This window comes from Ischnura elegans, chromosome 8 (genome assembly GCF_921293095.1).
Source record: "Ischnura elegans chromosome 8, ioIscEleg1.1, whole genome shotgun sequence".
In the NCBI taxonomy this organism is placed as follows: domain Eukaryota; kingdom Metazoa; phylum Arthropoda; class Insecta; order Odonata; family Coenagrionidae; genus Ischnura; species Ischnura elegans.
The window spans coordinates 15,130,141-15,154,371 of record NC_060253.1 but is presented as its reverse complement, the minus strand read 5'-3'; the positions used below and the strand labels follow the sequence as shown (position 1 = coordinate 15,154,371).

Genomic DNA, 24,231 nt, shown 5'->3' with positions numbered 1-24,231 from the left:
AAGCTAATCGTAAAATGGGTTTTGCTAAAAGAATATTAGGAAAGTGCGACGAAAAAGTGAGAGAAATTAGCTACTTTTCCCTCGTTAGACCACATTTAGAATACGCTGCCAGTGTTTGCGGGACCCTCATGAAAAAGGCTTAATAACAGAGTTAGAACGCGTGCAAAGAAGAGCTGCCAGGTATGTGAAAGGTCGTTACGATGGTCTTGTTAGTGTAACTGACCTCTTAGATAAACTCGGATGGGAATCTCTGTCGGACCGTAGATCGAAAAGTAGACTAAACCTTTTAGATAAATTCAAGAGCAGAGTCTTTTCTAACTAAGTTAACCATATCTTACGGACGCCAACATACTACGGAAGATCAGATCATATAAATAAAATAAGAGAGATAGACTGTAGAACAGTCTATCTCTCTAAAAGTTTGTTCAAGGCTAATTCAAGCAGCTCGTGCTATAAAACCCTAACCGTATGGCAACAAATGATCTTGGCTGGTGATTTGCCATGATTGGAGATACGTGAAAATTGCACTTTCATTTATATTTTATCGCACTTTCAATAACAGTATATCGCATTTTGTAGCGTCTATTTTTTTATTTTCATAATGAGGTAGATGATGAAGTGAAACACAGTTATATGCAAAAATAAAGAATATTTTAAATAATTATGCTGTAGAACAATATTAAATAGGGTGGTTTCCTATTATTTTTTTATTGCCTAAATCGAAAGATTATTACTCCTGGAGTACGTATTTCACGCTTTTAGATTTTTAAATGACGATACCTATTTTTCGCGATTAAATGAAAAGTGAAAAATTTCAAGCGCGCGAAAACGCGACGCGTAAGTAGGAATGATGGGAAAAAGTCCGTGCGACGCATTTCTGGCTCCCCCTCCCGCCTTGTGAGGTGACCTTGATCGAGGCTCTGAGCGCTGATAGGACGCAGGATGCTAGCGGGTAGCTGAGTACCTTGCTGGCTGGTAGCGCTTGGCTTAAAAAAGGTTTATTAATACCTTATCAAACGCAGGAAACTTTCCGACCTTTGCCGGTTTTAATAAGTGATTATTTAGACATGTTTCCCTGAGCTCTTTGCCTCATGCATGCATTGGTAACCTCAGACGATGTAAAACTCCTATCCTCTCGTGTAGAACCTAGGTCCCTGTGACGTCATGTGGAGTGGCATCGCATGGGCGCCAATCTGGCCTTTTTCAAATGAGAATAAAATTGACCCTAGCCATTTGTCTAAACCGGTATTTTTAAAACCAAATAATTTATATATTATGAATACACTAATGGTGGGTAACGAATCGCAATCAATGCCTTGGGAAACTACTCTATTATGTCGGAATGCGCACCTTGGTTCCCAGGACGAGTGCCTCGTGGTGCAGCAGTTGCTCCACCATGTGTTCGTGCGGCCTCCTTCGAAGCCTCAGTTGCCTCGAGTGGTGGTTGAGTTGGTCCGGGGGTCCGTGGCGTTGGCTCGCTTGCTGCAAGGAGGCGGATGCCAAGAGACAGAGGAGTGGGAGGCCCCAGCCGAAGAGGCTGTAGCGCACGAAGGAGGCGGACAGGGCCTCCTTGGGAGCTGCGGTCGGATTCTCCATGAAGGTGGCGTGCATGTGGTGCGCGGAGGCCGTCAACCAGCAGAGGACAGCGAGGCGCACGTATTGGAGCGATAGCGACAGCGCAGAACACAGGTCAGCGTCCTGCAATAGGAGGGAATGGAATACAGAAAAATCATTAGCAGCCACCAGTATTACGAGGATTGTTTCAAAAATAAGGCTCCCACATTTTTCATCACACACATGGAAATTTTTATTCGAAAAAACGATTACACCATTATGAAACGTTGATCTTTCAGCTATTTTTGTGCAGACTCGCCATTTTTTCTATGCACTATTTTTGCCGAGTAATCCACTTCTGCATTCCCGCCTCAAAGAAGTCGGCCGCTAACCCGTCGAGAATCTTGAAAACAACCTCTTGCAACTCCTCGTCCTACCCTGGCTTTTCATTAAAAATCTTGACAATTGATGCTTCAGAAACCTCAGGAATTTGAGCAGCCAGTTACCGAATGGTGATTTGCCGATCTTCAAGCAGGATTTCCTCAATTTTCGCCACAACTTCGCCGGAGATCGACGGCCTTCCGCTTCGTTGTTCGTTGTCTGCGCCCGTCGGCAAACTCCCTGCACCATTTGCGGAGATGCTGAATGCACATGCACGTTTTCCCATACACTTCAATTAATTGTCGATGAATCTCCACTGGTGTTAACTTTCTTGCGTACAAAAATCGGATAACCGCACGAATTTCGCATATGGCGGTGACGGAGATGACGGACGCCATCGCGTTTGGCTTTAAGGCCGGTAATGAGCGTTGCAGAGCCACGCTGGTTATTTGAATCGGTGGTGGAGGATCAGGAGAACTAGGTAGTGTAGCCAGATTTTGCTTAACACCACTTACGGCAAAGTTACAGAGATGGGAACCTTACTTTTGAAACAACCCTCATATCATACGTTCCACGCAGCCCTCCACTCAGATATCCCATTGTCTAACAATTCATTATTTTATTTACTTGTTGAATATTTAGTAAAACAATTATGCCAAAAAGGGGGCGTCCGTGAATTAAGGCCCTTGATTTTGGCGATTTTTGGACCCCCTTAGTGAGATAACGTGAGATTTGGCTCCACCCCCTCCCACTAATCTTCCGTGAGATCATTCCAAATGCGTATTGTCGGTGTAAATATTTTTTGCACAATTCAACCCAGTTTTCTCGCAATTTTACACTGATTCTTGTGGAAAAAAGTGGGCGATACTGGCCAAAACTCCCCTCTCTCCCACGTGAGATTGAATCAGAATCGGCCTGACCACCTCAACTCCCCTAAACGCCTCACGGATACCACCGAAGATGAAGAAAGATGTGGTGTTCTCCCGGCGATGAATAAGGTGTTCTGGGAGTTTCCAGCCGGGTGATATTGTCCATTTTATTCAACGTGTCGGACTTCGAAGCGTCGGATGAAACCGACACCTTCATCCTGCTTAAAACCCGATAAAACCTTATCCATGTGCGTAGGTGTTTCTTTGTCAATAAATTCGCCCACTTGGGATTCTTAGTTACTCCTTTGTCCATGGAAAACCTGAATAGTCTGAGGCCTCGCCAACCGCACTCCTCCATGCAGGGGCGCAGCCAGGAATTAAGGCTTGGGGGGGTTTTAGGCGCAACTAATACTGGGGGGCTTGGGGGTATTGCATGCTCGCCAGGGTAAGAGGGAGGTGCGGAGGCCTTCCGCCAGAAAAAATTAGATAAATGGTTCAAAATGGTGATTTTTACGGCCTTCTGAGGGATATTCTATTAATCCTCGCACTATTCTATAAGCAATATTAATCCAATTAAGTAAAATAAATTTAACTTAAAAATTATGTGAGATTATCCCCAAAAGCTATTGAGGGGAGAGGGTTTTAGGGGGGTAAAACCCCCCCCCCCCGTGTGCCACTGCCTCCATGTCCTTGTGCTGTGTCGAGTTGAGTTCCCATTTTCCTAAGGTCCTTCTTCACTTCATCTCTCCAGCGTATTCTTTTTTTTCCCGGTGGCATTTTGTCTTCCAGTTTTTGGTCCATATATTTTTCCCAATTGGCTTTTAACATCCACGTAATTCTTCTGCCTATCATGAGGAGAAAGACCGGACCGGGATTCTGAGCTGGGGTGGGCAGTGAGTCGGGCAGGAGTTCTGAGGAGGAGGCCACGGAGGAATTGTCTATTGCTCTCCTTTGTACGGGCACCTGTGTGCCGATTTAGATTATATTTCTTGAATTCAATACACGTGCCTATGAAAGGAAAAGACTTTTGGAAGTTTTATTTTAACCAGGAAACTGCCCGGCCGTTTCACTTTGTCCGACAATAGAACACACTTTTCTCATTTTAACTTCATTGGCTGGAGAACAAATATCTTATATTTCGGTTTATTACCTGCAGTTCTTTCTTTTAATCCCACATCTTCATCGTATTCTTTTAAAACGATAGCACTGGGTTATAATCATCTATTTCCGTAAGGCATGGCAAGATTAAAAGGTATACTTTAATTATTTTTCAATTTCGCAAGAGGTTATAATTGAAAACATTATGGTACCTCACCTGGACGCCCCCGACGCCGATGACATATAGGAGTTGAGCCATGAACAGTCCAGCCAAGAGATTCATCATAGTGGTTCCAGAGAGATTCCGAAGGTCAGAGAAGAGGCTGAAATGATATATATATTGAAATAGTGAATAAAAACGTCATAATCAAACATAAAACAAGCAAATGTGCAGTAAAATTGAAATGTGTCATTGTGAAAAGCGATTAAATGATATTAATGGAGTTTATTGTTTATTACTTGATAATTTATTCATATTTTAGCATTGGGTGTTTGATGCCATTATCCGCTCCACTTCTCCCCCAGATCAGGGCTGTTTTACAGAGATATGTAGAATTTACTGAAGAGATAAAATATTGAAAAAATACAGGGTACTGCAACACAGCCTCCTTTTTTCAAAACATAATATAACCAAATGTGTGTATCAGATTTTTTTATAAGTAATGTAAATAGGCGTCTGAAATTAAATTAAAGTGATTCCAAAAAGCACCTTAGGTTGTGATTACAGAACATAAAAATAGGCCTCAACGGCAAACTTTCGCTCCTCATTGTATTGACGCATGATGGCGACTGAACTCTGTGGGAACAAAACTTTATTGTCACGCCTCTCGAACGAGGGTAATAATGATCCACTACGGTCACAACCGACTGAATGGCAAGCACTTGAAAATAGGAAGTTTCCACAACCATAACCCCTGCTATGCTGACAAGAATGATGATAACACGCCAAAATCGTTTTACTCAGTGTATGGAGAAAGTGGGACGTCGGCTGCCTGATTTGATCTTCTAAACTGTATAAAACAGAACTTAAGATATTTGCCTACATTATGAAAAACAAATAAAATATTTCTGATTCCTAAAATATCTTTTATTAAGTTTTAAAAAAAGGTAATTATGTTGCCGTACCCTGTATAATAAAGATGGAAAAATACATTGGGTTAAAATTGATTAAATATTTAAAAAAATATATAAATGAGTCTGTTTTGTTTGGTTTATACAACCTTTGCTTTGGAGTGGTTTTCACGAATGATCCTAGGCAAATTGTTGAACTCCGTAGCGTTTATTGAAGTCGCTGAAAAAAACCGGCTGTTCAGGCATATCTTTGAGCCCCAGGATCCATCGAGCTCTACTGGTTCATTAAAATGCATGACCACCATTTCTGATGCATAGCATAACCTTCATGAGTATCTTCAAGAGTGCTTTGACCAAAATATGATAAGGTAAATTAAAGTCAACCGCATTAAGATTTTATTCAACATTGTGGAAACTTGTCTTGTTCATTCATCATGATATACCACAAGATACTCAGGAGACAGCTATTTAATCTCCAAGCTGAAGACATAAAATATTGTTAACGTGAGAGTAAAAATCCTAAGCAAGCGAATTAATTATCCTAGAAACACCATATGAGCCTAACCGTAATTAAATTTTCAACGCGTAAGAAAAATGATTGTCTTTCAGAACAATTTGCCGATTGCGCGAATTGTACTAATTTCTATAAGGGGGCTCTTTCACAAATATTTGTATAATTTACTGATAAGAAAGAAAATTAAATAAATATGCAAACATGCGTCGGATTAAAATGCATTTACTCAATAAAGTCAAGTACAACGAAATTAATATGGGAATTATACTTTTAAGCCTGTTTTCAAGGTTTGAATTTTCGGCCAAATATTACATTAAACCCATCGATATGAAAAGCGAGTTTTTTTTTGCGATTTGGTATTTTTTTACCGTAAACAATCTCATTCCCACAATCATATATGCTTATTTAAAACATGAGTTATTTTCCAATAAAATCTCATGCTTCATTATGAGCCAACTAGTATGAAAAGACTTTATGGATTCATTGCTGAATTCTTAAGATCTAATGCAGGTAATCAATGCACTTGCGTTAATTGAAGATAGCCTTCTTTCCGATGTGAAAGGACGCACTTGCTAATGGCAGACTCTCGAGGTGTTGCTGCGATACCGGCACTCAACGCGAGCGGGCGATTCGTCTCCTTTGATGTCAACTGGAAGCTATTAAGCACAGCCCTTCCTTCTCGCGCACTTCCTCCGATTGCAACACATCGATCGGTGATTGGTCGGGAAGTGCGGGAGTTGACGACAAGGCATATATGTATACCGGGGAAAAGGTCGCGGAGGAAAGGCAAGAAGTGTGGGAAGTGAAGTGGGAATCCTTCGGAGCCCGTTGAAGGATGCCTCACACTTCGAGAGCGAGGCAATAAAGAAGAAAGCATAGAAGGACGAGGGTGAGGAATTGCTCAAAAGGGGAGAAAACTGAAAGGCGGTGACCTTTACAAAGTCGAAAGTGCTTTTCGGGGTAGAAATTTTTTTATTTGCTCCAAGAAGAAAAATATCTGGAGTATTATAAAGTATTTGGAGCATTGCAAACGTTTACATTTTACAAGAAGCTAAGTGGCTATACTACAATGACTCAACCCAAAGGTTGGTTAAGATAGCCGGCCTCGGTGGCGGCGGAGTTAAGTCCTCGCCAGCCAAACCGAAAGGTCGCGGGTTCGAGTCCCGCTTGGGTAGGTAGCCCCTACCCAGGGTATGGTTGTGTGTGATTGGGAGTCATTGTTTCATGTTATTTCCTCCGATGCAAAAGGCCTTAAATGAGCTGTTTTCGGGACGATGAAAAAAAAAAATAATAATAAATAGGCCAGGGTAGCGTTCACCCTGAACTAAGCCATGCGCGTGCGAAATTCACATATTCAATTACTTTCCCTGGCTAGCATTTTTTTATTTGCTCTATGAAGAAAATCCTTTGGAGTATTACAAGCCTTCACATTTTACACGAAGCCAACAACTTATGTGATAATAAGCTCCGGGTAACAAAATAAATAGAAATACATTTTTACTTGACTGTCAACTTGTCGATGACTTAACCCGAAGATTGGTTTGGATATGTTAGGGTAGAGATAGCCCTGAACTAAGCCATACGCGTGTGAACATCACACATTCAGTTCCTTTATTAAAGTAGAAATGTTTTATTTGCTATATGAAGTCAAATAATGTTGAGTATTACTAACGCTTACATTTTACACGAAGCTAACAACTTATGAGATAATAATATTTGGATAACAAAATAAACAGAAAAAAACTTTAACTCCACATTCACTCTCAACTTGCCAGTGACTCAACCCGAAGGTTGATTTGGTTTGGTTAGGGTAGAGCTAAACCCAGATTAAGCAACAGGCGTGTGAGTATCACACATTAAGAGCTGGGGGCCTGTTCCATTTCCTGGGCCACCTCACACTTCCAGATTTTTTATATAGGGTGTCTTGGTTGGGTTTGGTTAGGGTAGAGCTCAACCCAGATTAACCCTCAGGCGTGTGAATATCACACTTTAAGGCTAGGGGGCCTGTTACTTTCTCTGGGCCACCTCATACTTCCAGAATTTTTATATAGGGTGTCTGAAGGCTTCATCCGGGTTTTGAACCCGAGATCCCTCCATCAGAAGCCAAGTGCTCTACCCTCTAGGCCAGGGGTTCCCAAACTTTTTTGTACCACGCCCCCCCCGCTACACATATCAGCTTTCCATTTTGCAATACCCTATTTCCACGGTGCCGTACATACCAACTCCTACTTGCAAAAGTACTTGTACTCGTACAAGTATGTGCCTACTTGATACGGTGAGTAGGTAGATTTTTTTGTTCACTGCTGAATGCGGGAAACGGAGAATGGAAAGATTACAATTATGAAAACTTAGAAAGAATTTATTTCAAAGGTCAGAGGAAATTATTTTTGTCATGTTTTTATTTATTTCATTTGGGTTTCACGCCCCCCCTGGACTTTCTCCACGCCCCCCAGTTTGGGAACCCCTGCAGTCTAGGCTATCTCGCTCCCCAAAATTTAACATGCAACAAGAAATATCAAAATGCACACATTTTCAAAACCAAGTACGATAGCGATATCAATTCATCAGTTCATCGTCATTTAGGAATCGTTAAATAAATCATTGCTAAATTTCCAAAGGGTTTATTCAAACACGACGCGTTTCGTTGTTACAACAACACTATTAAGTCATAACTAAACACACCGCGTTCAAATAAATCCTGTGGTAATATTGAAATGTTTTGTTTAACTTATATAAAGACCTTCCATGACGTTGCGGCGTATATAATACAAGATAGTAATGTATAATCGAGTCATCGATTCATCATTGAGAATAAAAATACATGAAATTCCAAATTGCATACACTTTCAAAAACAAATGCTTCAAATCGTTATCATTCCATAAGTTCATCATCATACAGGTAAATTAAATAGCAGATGAAAGACAGGAGCTACCAGACACAAATAATGCCTAAATTGGTGTATACTGATAACATGTGGGACCTTATGAAGTCGGACTGTTATCTGAAATCCATAATGTGCAGCACAGATCGGCAAGATTGGTGTTGAGTAGTTACGATAACATGAGCAGCGTTTCCAATGTGTTTAGCGAGTTAGGATCTTTACAGGAGCATAGCGGCTAAATTTACTTAGAAATTTTGGGAAGAGTTTTTCTCAGACGACGACGAAATATACCCTACGCTTCTCGTCGTACAACGGTAAACGTGATAACGAGATAGGTAAATTGACTGAAAAATAGGAGATTGAAAATGCCATTCTTCAGTCGTAAAATTAATTATAACAACGGCGTCTGCATTGATGATATTAGCATCATCACTCGCTGGGACGAATCATAGCATGTGCACCTTTTTCCAATTGTTCTAACCATGCATGGATTCACTGTAGGAATTACTAACCGTTTGCAAATTTCCAAGCCATTGCATAGATTAGAGTACGGGTTAATTTTTTGGGAGGAGCTTATTGCAATTCAGTGAGTTTTGCCATGCGTGTACCCAGCGAGGGGCAGGAGGTGGCAGCTGCCCCCCCCCCCCATAAGCAAAAATCGCAAATGTCTTTAAGGAAAATAATATTTATTCAAGCAAATAATTTTAAAAACTAATAAAGAGCTGTTACAGTTTCCTTAAAATGTTGATCTCTGGCCATACCCGGGTCGATCTCTCTGCCACCTGTAGGTTTCATGAGATATTGCGACCTTTGCGGCGAAAAGTGGCGTTAATAACTCATTTTAGTCTCAATTAACTCCATCTCCGACGACACCGGCTATTAGAGGGCGGAACTATCTGAGTCACTTCAAATAATTGATTATCGTCTCCGTTCTGAAATCGTTTCTTCGATAATGTCTCTTCCTCTAGTCAGCTAACCTTATAAATGCCTCCACTTTCTGCTCAATGAACCATTTGCGATGGTCCCATCTCATCAAATGCCTCTCTCGATCCAGCTTCTCCTTCCCCCAACGAAAAAATAAGTACCCACAACTTCAAAGCCTCAATATGCCTTCGGTATCCCATTATCATCATCTGATTTATTATCCAACCGGTAGAAAATTCTTTCTTTTCAGAGTTTTACGAAACTTTATTCCACCGCTAATCGCTTAAACGATGTAGTCAAAGGTAACGTTTATATTGCCGAAAAATTCATCACATCATTTCCAGCTAAAAATCATAATGACTGTCATATTTCAATGTGATTTCATGTGGGCCAAAGCAGTTTGATGCCTTAATATTGTAACAAAAGAACCTGCGGTATACTTTTTTATCCATCTTATTAATGGGAGAATTTTTTTAAAGTAGAGTTACGACGTACAAGAAGACGTTACATACAATTTTAACAGAACTACTTTTGATTTGCATTGTAATGAAATATATAATTACTATACCCTACGTGATGTAATACCAGTCAGTATTATATTCACGGTTTACTTTCCGGCCCAAAATTTGCTTAGTAGTCTTATTTAATTTAACCTTTGATATTTGTCTCAATTATACTCAAACATACTGTAAATAATTCTTCGTTAAATTATCGCGGGTGCTCGTCATTATGAATAAAAACTTTTGGGCTATGTCACCGTGTCAATTTTTGGGTGGCCCCAACGTTTCCCGACCGATGCTGGTCGCTTTTTCAAGGGATTATGAAGAGTTGGGAATTTTAAATCTTTTATATAGGTATCTGTGTCAGGTGGTGGGGGGAGGGGAGCGGGAGGGTGGAGGAGTGGGTTGCTGATTGTTGTTTTTCTCTCTACGGGTTGCCAAGTACGGCTAATTTTAATGCCGGTGTGCACACAATCAACCACCAACTGACACAGATACCTATAAATAAAGAATTTAAATTCCCAACTCTTCAGAGTCCCTTGAGAAAGCGACCAGCATCGGTCGGGAAACGTTGGGGACACCCAAGAATTGACGCGGCGACATAGCCCAAAAGTTTTTAATCATATTACTGTAAATAGTTCAGGGGCCGGTGTCCGGTCTGCTCTATTTAAATTTATAGTAAGATGTGCTATGTTTTAGGCAGAGAACTTCTTAATATGAACAGTTTTACAGTTAAGACACTGCTTCTGACCACACAGGTTATATGTATGCCACTTGTTCGACAAATGAGCATTACACTCCTTTCATGAAACGGTGGTGGATCTGCACCCCTGCGTTTGACTGCGTTTACCTTATGGAAACCTTTACCTGCTGACTTTTCTGCGAGTTATTATTCCCCGTTTACTGACTCCGCAAATTTTCCGTCTGTTAAATAACACGTCAACTGACTTCGCGTGAGTAATTCCAGTGGGTGATTCATGAACCCGTTTATTGACTCCAATACTTTTACTTAAGTGATGTACAGACTTATTTATCTCATTATAGGTTCATTATTAACGGAAAATATTAATCATCTTTGTATTCGACTTATTCCTACGAAAAATTATAATTAAAACGCTTAAATTACCGTAAATTATAATGAGAGTGCTAATTTCTCAAGCTTAAAGACTGTGATTTTGACTGCAATTGTAAATACGTCTAAATCACAAATATTCATGTGATTTATGAATGTAAATGTTTGTTAGGGTAATTGAGAGAAAAAGGTCACCTAGCACTACGCCACAGGTGTTCAGGCGTTTGAATTCCACACATTCTGGGTAGATGGTCTGGTTCCTTTACTCGTGGTACCTCATAACTTGTGGAGTATATTCGATCCCACGACCGACCGTTCGATCAGCAGCCAAACGCTCCATCACTAGGCTATCACTCTCCCTGGCTAACAAAATATATTGCTTTTTTCCAGTCATTCACTCATTTACTTTCGGGAAAATTGGATTTGGCCCTGGAGTATAAACATTTTCCAAAATTAGCACAAACTTGAAATAGATTAGGGGCCCATCGGTAAAAAAAATGTTTTATTATTATTTTCATAGTGAAACCCAATTTTTATCTCCACGATTGTACACAAACACACACACATGTGATGTTGACAAAACCCGGGTATGGCCAGAGTCATTTTCCAGGAAATTTCCTAGAAAATGGCAACTAGCCTATGAAATTTGGGCCGGTGATTATTTAATCAGGTACGACTCTCGACAAATGCTTAAAAAAAACTTTAAAACGCACTCACTATTTTTAAAATTCTCCGGGTATGGGTCCCACCAATATTTAATATAAGCCGGAACCCATGACCCATAAGAATGGATATGCTCACAAAAAATGAGACTAAGGAAACATACCGATTGAACACCATCTATCTTATTCACAGAAAGAGCATAGATGGTGCATTAGGCAAGCCTGCCTCGAAAAATCAGCCATCGCCTAGCACAGCCTATCACACGATCACAGCCTATCTTTTTCGGGAAGACGAAATTGATCTATACAACATATATATAGGTATTAGATTGACTTCACGCGGCCCCATCGTATCTCAAAAAAATCCATATGACCGAAAACGCAATCGTCAGAAAAATAATTGGAGCATCGTGGTTTATTTGTAACAGACAAATTTGAAGAGGTTCAAAACAAAATCCACTCCTGCGTCATCTTAAAGCCGGTCTTCATAAATTTGCGTAATCATTAAAAAGAGAACCGACAGCGAAATTCTCACTAGTCTCTGAGATTTAGAAACAAAATCAAACCTCAAACATGTAACTCCCAAAATTGCCCATAACCCTACCCATATATCTTCCCCTTCATTTATTAACCTGAATCTGTGCCGTGAATTTCATTATTTGACAGCAAACAAAAATTGAAAAAAAAACACCTTGGAGACAGAGGTGATTAAAAAGGCAAAGAAATTCGTAGCTTGCGTGCATGTGTCCGGTATCAACATCCTGAGGACGATGGCGAAGTTAGCCTCTGAAGACATCGGTAGCAGAAGACCTAACCCGGTTGAACACCCTAGAAGAATTCACCTCATTTGCTCGCCGGGAAGTGACTAAATCGTATAACACTAGACTTGATTCTGTGAGCATCGGCGCGAATAAGGACGGGAATCTTTAAAATTCCTCCGGACGACAAGGCCGTCGACAAATTTGTTTCCATAGTTCCGCATTGCTGTAGGCAGACGCAGCGTGGAGTGAATAGAAAGGAAGAGGAGAAAGAGAGGCAATTTCCCGCATGCTATAGAGTGTTTGTACGTAAGGACGCGAGAGCGACCGACGACCGCCAAGAGCTTGCAAGAGACGGCTTGGGAGATGAAAGGAATTGTGGGAACGCGAAGGGAAGAGGCCGTAACCGCCGCAAGGAGCGGTTTTGTGGAGAGAGAAGGCAGCATTTATGGCTTATGCGGACTGCATGGGAGACGATTCATGCGGAAAGAAGGGAGGGTTGGTCCTTTCTCTCGTAATTGGCCACCAAGGAGCTAAGGCCGTATTCTCACACGCAGGCCATCAAATACTGCAGTCTTTGGGATTGCATGACGGAAATGGTTTGCGGAGAAAAAGATTTATTAATTAAAAAAATAACACGTTTCGACAATGGTCATAGAAAGACCATCAACTAAAATGAGGGTTATAGTGGATCATTATAGCGCCCAAAGTATTTCGATGCATATGCAGTAATTTATATAGACTCACAATCAGTCTGGTTAATTGATCATATATTACATTGTATTTAGTTCCCGGAAAAAAGTTTTCTTGATAAAAGTTTTATGAAATCGTATTTTTCTTCTTAAATATAGATTAAATCATGTAATCGATCAATTTTCTACGAACTAAACCGCAATGTACAGCGCTATACTCTAAAGTACAATTAAAGCAGAAGATTTACTTGACAAACGATGTTGATGGTTGGAGGCGTTAATTTATGGAATTTATTCACATTGAATGAAAATGAAATGTACGTATAAACCAAAGTACAGGTATTTAAGATGATTACTCAATGTATTTTTCGCCTGAGGATGACGCGGAGAGTCGAAACCATGGTAGTGATATAATAAACATTTTCGGCCGTATTCATAGATTTCCGCTAAAACACGCTAGTAGGGCGACTAACTTAGTCGGCTACTAAGACCTTTTAGTCGCCTACTAAGATATGGTATTCATGGATTGTATTACGTGAGCTACTAAGAGCTACTAACTTAGTATGCTACTAGCCAGCTCGGCAGCCGATACTCAGTAGCGATTTGGGTTCAACCCGCAAGGCTACGCTTGACAACACTGCATCTGACTCCTCCGCGGCGCGGAAAATTCGTAACACTATCAAACAAAAGAAATTGATTAACCAAAATGCATTGAAATTTTTACTTCATAATGGATAATTCGATGTGATATCGCATCTCAGACATATTTTTTGATTGCTGTACTCAAAAATTATGCAATACCTTTGGGAAAGAGTAGATTTATGAGTAATACCGAAGCATTTGTATGTTTGATATGCAGTTATTGCTTTACAAACGGCCGTATATTTATTGATCATATACATTGCGTATTGTTTACACTTCCAATATTTGTTTCCATTAGTGTATGCGTGTTTAGTAAGGAAAAACATAACTAGCAACGTCAGTATTATACATATCTGTATTCGGAAAGCAGAAATACACCTCAATGTCGGAGTAGAAACGAATACTTTTGCAATGCAGAAATGAATCGTTAAGAAAATAACGTTGAGATAACTGTGTGAATGATACACATTTATTACGTTACAAACACCTACGTGCGAGCAATTAGTAACATATGTTTGGAACTCCTAAAATGTTAGTCAAGGAAACAACAATCTGCTTCGCCACATTTAAATATTTCAAATATTGACAGCGTGCGGAAATATACGGCATATAGTTTACTAGAGGTGGTTAATGTAAAAAACAAAGCATAATTAACGTAACTTGTTTTACTTATTCATTGCTGATCATATCACAAATAGCACTACAACGCACACAACATTTCACTTCACATTTCACGAGCTGTCTTTATGACACTTATTATCTGTACATTCTGAATCAACTGGTTCAATGAAAAGCTTGACTCACACTTAATTTAAAACACTATAACGTAACTCTAGTAAACAATGATAATCAGTTTTCCAATCACTCTGCACACACCAAAAGAATTTGCACTCGTTGACGTTCGAAAGAATTCTTCACATCTCACTTCCCACTCATACCTAATGATTTAGAATCAGTTGATGTTATTTCACATTACCATTACTTAGACAATGAAATAAATAGGCTGAAACAAGTTTTTAAACCAGAAATTGTAACATCAACAAACTTCCAATCTCACTCTCCACTATCACTCGTACCGTACCCAAAACAAAAACAACAGCGCAACGAAATACCCGGAATGTAAATGCCGAAAGCTCACGATAAAGTTACTAGAATAAGTAGTATAATCAAACACAAATTAAAAGCGTACAAACCAATGAAAATTTATAAGCGTTTGCTGTATCTCTAAAGAACAACTGCTTCAAATATGAAACATATCCCCTTCGCAACAGCTAGTAGATACCTTTGATCGAAATGGTTAAACCAGTATGAAAGAATTAAATAATTTTGTCGAAGCTCATACACTCACAAATCACTTCAGTTGTCGCTTCACTCTTTACTTCATCGTTTATATGCAATCAATTCACTTAAGGGGCGCATTGAATGCGCAAATTGTGTTCACTTACACCTGAGGCACAAGTTCACTGCAAGTCGTAGCTTCCTCGCAGCTACGAAAAACTTTCAATTCCTGTCAACAATTACACTACATACGTTGCCTGCCTTACTTGAAGAATGGATTCTCGTATTCCATTTTGGCACAAATGCATAAAAACTCTATAACAGTATACAAATAAAACCGGAGTTCGATCATCCACAACGGTCCGCCATATTTAGTAGCTCCCTTAGACAAGGCCGGAGGGCGACTAAGAACCGGCTACTAAGATAGTAGCACACTAAGCTTAGTAGCCCTTACTAACGATCTATGAATACCATTTTGCTAGTATGCTACTACTTAGAACGCTACTTGGGCGTTAGTAGCTTACTAAGGAAACTATGAATACGGCCCTTTATGTGGAAAAATATTTTTTTTTCAACAACAAAAAAAAAAAAACAAAATAATTTTCATTCAATGTGACAAACGAAAAAAAAATTCAATTGGTTTACTTTTCTCATTTATTTAACCAAATTCAAAGTGCTATTAATTTCAATATAAGACTTAACAAATATTAGTGCAATTTATTTTTTCAATAAACTTAATTTACAGTTGTACTTTTCTAGAAGTCTCCTTCCTATCCACGATCGTAGCGCTGCCACCGGATTTCGGTGGCCATTTTTTGAACTAATCTCCATTTTAATTATTAACGATCATTTCACAGGTAATTGAGATTGATGAAAAAAATCTAAGGTTTTACAAGCATAAATCGTTAAAATCAAATAATCAGCGCAGACAAATCCTATTTAATTGAATTGCAATGGCCTAAAAAACATAACTGACGAGGGATCGGGTTGGTGTGGTGGCTAGAGTGTTGGCTTCCCACCCGGCAGGCTCGGGTTCAAATCCCAGCAGTGGCAGAGAAATTTCAGACACTGCCCGATCCCTGCTTGAATGCTGTGTGGAGGACATTTCAAGCGAAACACTCCGTCCGTCGAATGGGACGTTAAGCCGTGGTCCCCTTGACGCCTTTCGTTAAGAGCAGGCTAATGCCAACGCCGGGTTTCTCTCCACCCTTCCTTACCTACCCTTCCCTCATGGCGCAAATGACCTCAGCTGTCGGTCGCCTCCTCCAAATACCATACTATACCAACATAACTGACGATATTCACCATCCATGGAAAAACATTTTATGTAAACCTTTTCAAGGAAAAGTATGAAACATAATGTTCGGAGATTCGTGTATTACAGCCAGAAAATTTTGCTGCGGAATATGAATATTTTGATCCATCAAACTGCGAGGTTGTATGTATTTTCAAAGTTGGAGGGAATACGGAACTTCATTGAATCTACATTAATAAATATGAAACAGTATGAATATACTTCAAGGGAGCAGCGTGCGAAAGGTAGGTAGGCGTCACAGCTGAGCACATAAGAAAGGACTGAAGTTGTGAAGGCTTTGTGAGCAAAAGGATGCCCTCTGGATACCACACTCAGGAAACTTGGGAAAATGCCGCGAAAGACGCTCTGAGCACTTGGAGTAAGTTGGGAAAATTATATTTTTTATCAAATTACTGCAGTTATTGGAAAAATATTTAATAAGAGTAATAACAAACATAATAATATAAGACACGGTCTCAGGCGTTACTTTGTGGAACTGCTTCATCATGAAATAAAATTAATTACTTTGCTCTATTACACACTTTATTTTAGATAGCACGACCCGAGTTTCTGCATCTTATGCTATCATCAGGATATGATATCACCTGATGATAGCATAAGACGCAGAAATTCGGGTCGTGCTATTTAAAATAAAGTGTGGAATAGAACAAAGTAATTTATTTTATTTTATGAAAACATAATAATACATATGCATCTCGATAACAACTCGAATACTGTAGGTTCTGTAAAGAATGGAAAAAAATAACCACTATGAATTAATGATTTATCATGGCAGAGGTCAAGAAACTCACATATCTCTGTTTTAAGTGGCTTTTGTAGCATAATACGATGGAATAAGGAATGAAAATAAGGATTAAGGATAGAAATCATCATATGTATTAGAATTAACAAACTTTTCTCAAATGACCAACATTTTTAAAACAATGTAATATAATGTATAAACTCCTCTCGGGATACCGCGCGGGTAAGATTTTGTATGAGTGCTCTTGTAAAATCTTAACCGCGCGGTATTCCGAGAAGAGTTTGTACATATTGTTCGCCGGGAAAGTGTAAAATTTTACATAATGTAATACAATTTTAAATGAGTGGAGAAAAAAACGCGATGACATGAAGTAAAACTATAAGGACAAAAAAATAATTTTCAAGATAATTACACTGAGAAATCCTTGAAATTGACGCCAAATTTTCCATGTTAAAGCTTAGAATAAGCTTGAGGCAATTTAGAGTGTTTTTTTTTCAATCATATAAAGAATTAATTAACAACGATATAACAATAGCCAAGAAAATTCTGATTTCGTAATTATCTATAACGAGGTTTTTCTCGGTAGATAATACAATTTTCATAATTTAGCTGAAGGCGTCAGCAGATAGGTGGAAATTCCACAGCTGTACACCGGTAAAATACAAGCATGAAGCAGTTATGGAAATCATTTGTTCGAATCTACACCACTTCAGACTGCGTGGGGAATAGTAGATCACTGGAAAAAATTCCCATCAAATGCTATTCATCAACTAAACGCCGGGAGCCAGCCAGCCTCGGTAAATATATGGCTGGACTGAAAAGCACATCCATCAACAACGTGACCCTGTAAAAGTCACGTCGATTTCCATTCACGACATGACCTGGGGCGCACGTAGTTACGAATGGACGAGGGCAGTTCCGAGTCAAAACAATATGAGGAGGTTTTTTCCAATCCTTCGGCGTGAATGGCGTTGCAATTTAAATAAATTGTCACGAGAAAAATTTACAATGCATAGAAATCTAAGTTATTGGTATGCAGAAGAAGAGAGGATGCTGGGAAAGCAAAAGTTTGAAGAGGTGAAAGAGTTTTGATAACTATGAAGCCGAATCAACGATGGACGAAGCATGAAAGTAATAGTTGAATAGCGCAGGCTAGAGGGCTTTCTACAAAAAGAACAATCTTAGTAACGCTGAAAATACAAGTACAGAAGTTTGGAGACAATTCATCAGATGCTACATTTTGAGTATGTTTCTCTATGGAAGCGAGGCTTGGACGTTGACAGCTTTAGAGAAGTCAAGAGTGGAAAACATTCGAAATGGAGTGCTAATTGAGAATGATGCAGATAAAATTGATCGACCGAGTACGTAATGAAAAAGTGCTGAGAAGAGTGGGAGAAGAGAGAAGCCTCTTAAAAACCTTAAGTAGAAGACGGGACAACTTATTCGGCCATATTACGATGCATGATGGCCTGATGAAGATAATCGTCGAAGGGGAGGTGGATGGGAAGAAGGGCAAGGGACGGCCCCGAATGAGTTACATTATAGAGGTTATAGAGGATCTAAAAGAGAAGGAATACGTCGCTATGAAAAAGTTAGCGGATAGGAGAGAGAAATGGAGAGCTGCGTCAAAACAATCTGAAGATTGTTGGCTTATGATGATGAGAAAAAATTCCCCTGGACCGGGAATCGAACCACGGTCCTTTCGATTTTTGGACCACTGCGCAGACCACTACGCTATCCAGGTTATTTATTAAGTTTTGTAATTTCATTGAGGAGCAGCGATGCTACATGTAAGGCCCACGTGGTCCTTGGTGAAATCTTGGTTCCCAGTCAAGGATGGTAAAGGAAGGAAATATCGGCTTCCAAGAATCCCCTAAGGAAAAGCGTAACCAATTCCAGCGCTGGTGCCGTGAGAATGCCAAAGTCCGCGGTTCGGTTCCCTGTCCAGGGAAATTTTTTTATCAAGCCCGAGTCATCAAATATTTCCGCATTGTGATATTTCGTTTAGTCCTCAGCATATTTCAAATTCCTCGCATGGATTCATCTCTCGGAAATGAAAACAACGGATATTTTTGTGTGCCTACGCCATCCAATTTGCAGGCGCAAACCCATCCTCAAGATTAAAGGTGCACGGATACGGAAGACTTCGTTTCCCCCCCAGGGGCATCCGTCCTCCTTCACTCATCAGAAAGAGGAAAGAAAAGATACATTCTTCGCTATTTTTTCACCATGCATTCCGTTCTCAGATAAAGATTGAAGAGGGCATGAATTTCAACTTTCCCATTTGAGGATACCATACACCTTCAACAACTCTTCTGAGACAGGAGTCAATTATAATCAGTTTGAATATCATGTGAGAAAATTTGGAATTTATTTATATTTTCCACTGAAATTTCTGTAAAATTTTCAAATAATTACGACGAACAAACTTAGTGTTACAAAACCTGATTTATTTATTTTGTTAAATTACAGAGTAAAACGGGAGGAGATGTAATGGGGAGGCCGAGAATCTATGTGATCCAATTTACATTATAAAAACTACGGGTGTAAAGTTAAGATGAATAAGCCATGAATTGATATAGCAACTAAAGTGAATATCAGAAATTAGCTAAATATTCATGGAAAATATTGTTGTTGATGGTTCCATGCAATTAAAAGAGCCAGAAAATTAAAAAACAAAATTATTTACATCAGCTCCAATAATACATACATAATGAACTCTATTAATCAATGTCATGTTAAATATCTTCCAAGTTAAAATTTAGTTTCAATTCTGGGCTAGTGTCTAATAAAGTTAAAGCAATTTATAGCACAATTATAAAATAAAAAAATATGCCAGTCTTTCAAATTCACCTAACAACTTTATAAAATTCGGCTTCAGCTTATTTATACAGATACATCAAATAATTCATGATATCTATGATGAATTTTCAAGATAAAAATGAATGATCAAGGTATAAAAATGCATCGAAGCTCTACAGAATTCACCTGCTCCGCGATGTTGGGCTGAAAAATCTCACTGTCAGAAAACTACTTTGCGGAAACGAACGGCCAATCACGCATTCAGCATAATTATTGCGTACCCAATTGTGAATAGAGGAGTAGGATATTTTAAGATTCGAAAAAACACTAGAGGGATGACCTTATGAGGCTTCAAATTTTCGTAGATACACATTTCGGTCTAAAGACAATACTAATTTTGGCTAAATGAAGAGATACGCTTACCATTTTTATCGACAATATCGTCACTGTTATTCAAGGTGTTGCAATTTCAAAACTAATTTCGAAGTTAGTATTTAAACAAAACATGGTAGCACCTTTCCACAATATTTTAAATATGTCAAACTTCCACCATATAACGCCTGTATCTGTTGAACTTAAGATGTTAAAATATACACCCATCCAATTAAGTCCCAGAAATAATTATTACGAACAGACACACGCAAGCTTGAAATTTTAAATCCTTCTTTTATGATAAATGTTCCGATAAAACAGAGAAATTTGGCCTAAATATAGTTTGAAATTTAACAAAATATTTACATAACTACCCTCTTCTTTTGCGCTGTCATCAAAGATCAAGCAAGCGAAAAATTTAGCGAGGTCGTATGTGAGCGTAGCATGCGATGGGACTCTGGGGTCGGCACGAGCAAAATATTTCTCTCCGAAGCGGAAATGTGTATTCCAAGAAATCTCATCCCCGGGATTCCTCGAGGTTAATTGCTGCTCCACAAAGCCGAGGGTCGAGCTTCTCCCTTCCTCGTACGTACTTGCAGAGAACACGGCCAAACAGAAAGGAGATGATTAGGTCCAGAGGAGAGCATTAATCTCGGACCTTTACAGAAGTACTACCAACAATAAGAATGAGGGCTCAGGGAAGCCCTACTAGGATACAACACACCGGGGCCGGGACCCAGCAATCGTTCTGATACGCCCGATCACTCGGGGAGGGGGAGGAGAGGAAGGAAAAAGGAAAGAGGCGCCGCCGCGATAGGAGCCCGTCGACGCCTCTGGGATAGGAAAAGGGTTGGAAGGGATGGGACGGGAAAAAACACCTTAACGCTATAGAAGCGACTAGCGAAACCAGGCGAAGCCATTATTGTGCCAGCGATTTTAAAGGATTATCCTATGAGGAAGAATAATCCAACGATCAAATTGCTAGACGGTACTACCAACACATAGAATTTCAAACAAAACTAGACCATATGAAAAAAGGAAAAGGCCTTCTGCTGACAATACCGACCATAAGCATCACAGTAGGAATGATTAAATATGCAAACGTTTAAAGAAGAACGTATTTCATTCTCGTTCATTTCGTGAGGGCATTTCATTACTCACGTACGTGCTTATTCACTTCCGTTAAAATTATATCACCACAACAACTTCTGAATGCATTATCTTACAATATTCGATTGATATTACTGGCAGAGTACCCAATAGAAATAAGTTAACAATAGGATATCACGGGTATACAAAACGTAAGATTAAAAAAAACTGCATGCTTGATGACCATTCATCGTTTCAAAATAAAATAAATAAATTTCTCTTTAAAGGGAAAATTTCCAGCATTAGTATACAGAAAAATCTGCCATGAAAATTTGAGTAATGCCTATAGAAATCATCATGTTTGCTCTATGATTTTTCAATTATCCGTAAAACTTTTTATTATGTTCTGAATCACTTTTTTTTCGCTCTACCCTCCTGTAAAAGTCACTATCGTAACTAGTCAATCATATTGTAGACTCTGAACTTTGACTTCTTATGGTAACAGCTCATTTCCAATCTAGCCGCCCCTAGTAGACAAATACAATTTGTCCTTTAGATAGGTGGTGCTCTAGGCAACGGCTTCAGCAACACTTAATCTCAAAAATTACGTGCAAAATTAGCCAAAAAAATTTTTTTTTATCGTTCTTGACCACTTTTTAAAAATGAATTCCCATAAAGTTACGAGTGCTGGTTAAAGTATTACTTATTAGCTTTCAGCCAAAGTTTATCGATGTATTATATATTCACCGCCTCAAAACAGCGCATCTAAGGCCTTAATAGCGGGGGAAACCAACAAGCTACGTTGTGCGACAGTCATAGCAATCCCATACCCTTGATAGGGGCTACCTTTTCAAGCGGGATTTGAACCCGCGACCATCGGTTTGGTAAGCGAGGAATTTACCCCGGTGCCAATGGATTTTAGCATTTAATTTTTGTTCCATGGTGTATTCAACTCTTGGATGAGGAATCTTTAAGCCGAATTAAATGTTGAATTAATATTGCTAATATAATTTTTGAATACTAAAAAAACAATCGAAGGCAAAAATATTTAAGGCAAAAAAATGTTCCCCACTAAGTGGAATTATCATCTATTCCAATTGAAGCCTACATTCTAAACTTCAGGAATTAAATCATACGGCAAATTATATTTTGTTCTTGAAAATATACTAAGAGAGAATGCTTTGTAAAGTGATGAAATCGTATTTTAGCATTAATATTTTAAGAAAATAAGGAAAAACCGATGAGGCGATTCCAGTGATACATTCCAATATCCTCGAAAAAGAACAATTTTCCGGAATATACTAAATTCGTCTCATCCACGGATATATCTATGAAATTCTATCTAAAATTCTTAACAAAAGAGACTCATGTCATTGTGATGCTTGAAAATGTACACATAAGCGAAGCAATCTGATAAAAGAATTGCAAAAAGGCACGGGTAGCTGGGATTACTCATAATAGAAAAAGGAATGACCAAAAACATCTCTCACAAGATCTCAACAAATGCTCAGGGATATAAAATGAAAGTAAAGTTCATGCACGCCATATTTCATCCCCTCTTTTGACCGCCACGTCTCTATTCAGAATTTCTGCGCGAGTAGGCCTTCGCCCAGGGTTTTAAAGCGCCGTCTGAATAACCTCTCGAGAATGCTTGGATCTCAACGTTGAAGGATTCCTATGGGCCTGCTTTCCAACGCGGGTAAAAACAGAGTTCCCAAATAGCCCCAGGCAACATCTGGTATCAGGAGTGCAGGCGAGCATCGTGTTCCACGCAACAATATGTAGGGCTCACTGCGCTTAAGGGAGGATGTCTGCAGGATCAAAACATTTATTCGTTTCACATCCTAGGCCCAACGCTCTCTCGAGGGAAATACAAAAGGCAGTGGGATTGCGGAAAAAGCTGTTTATCACTGAAAACAAGGGAGCATGAATTTGGAGGTTTAAAATACCCCATACGGAGAGTTCATGCCAGGAAATATTACTCAAATAATTCTAGTCTTCTATCAAATACGATCAAAAGGGTAATGAGTTAAGTTCGCATTTTCATTTCAACTTCAGCACCCAAGGTAATTCTAACATGAAAGTCATTCTATTCGAAAAATATTGAGTTCATTATAAATTGCCATGAAAGTAAAGAATGATATGAGGGATTGGAAATTAAAAATGTTTTTTTTCAATGCATGGTGACGCCAGGTACATTCAGAAAAATTGAAAACAGATCTTTACAACCATTTTTATCTTCCATTCTCGGTAGCGAAGTTACTGAAATATTTTATTTCGTTGGTGAAAATGTAAAAATTAGAAAAATGATGAATCAAGCAGCAATACCTATCTTATGCGGTGATCCAGAGGTAGTCAGTAGCAACATGTATAGCAATGCTGTAGCATATTTTCGTTGCATCCAAATCTCTAAATCACGGGGAAAATGCAAAGCATCAGTGCTGTGTGAAAACCCTCATGTAAATGACGAGAAGTGAGATTAAAAAGGGGGAAAAACGATCTCATATTAAAATTCCGCTAAAATTAACGGGATAAGGCAGTGGTGTAACTAGGAATAAGCTTAAACTTATGCTTGGGGGAGGGGGGCGGGATGGCCTGGTGTGGCGACGCCACCCCCCCCCCCCCGCCCCTCGGCAACGGGGACAAATTTTCAGGCAAATTTTTGAAAAATGACATGACTGGAAATACAATTTACATCATTTTGGCACTAAAAATTTAACTTTAAGCAGATGTTGATATGCTATATAATGTTATTATTTAAGTCAAAAATTGACAATAGTTTTAAATATTTTTTTAAATTTCTCCGAGGCTTTGGGGGGATCAATTCTCCTCATAGTTACGCCACTGGGATACGATATCAATGCGATTATTTCGATTCTGGTTCTAGGGTTGGATGACAAAACCCCACTTCTTGTTACAAAACTTTAATATTTAAAAATACCCATGAATTTTTCTATTCCAACTTTATGCTAAAAATATGAGGTCGATTGATTTTTTATGAGAAAACGGCATTT

At 39.1% G+C, this 24,231-nt stretch overlaps 1 protein-coding gene across 1 annotated transcript in view; it reads right to left on the bottom strand.

The window, feature by feature from the left end:
* LOC124164212 overlaps positions 1-24,231 on the bottom strand; it is a 79,944-nt gene that overhangs the window by 5,504 nt on the left and 50,209 nt on the right. The window contains exons 3-4 of the mRNA XM_046541437.1: positions 4,120-4,225; positions 1,351-1,698 (exon numbers count right to left, since the gene is read on the bottom strand). Of these exons, the coding sequence (XP_046397393.1) occupies positions 1,351-1,698; positions 4,120-4,225 (454 nt within the window). The remainder of the gene's footprint in view (positions 1-1,350; positions 1,699-4,119; positions 4,226-24,231) is intronic.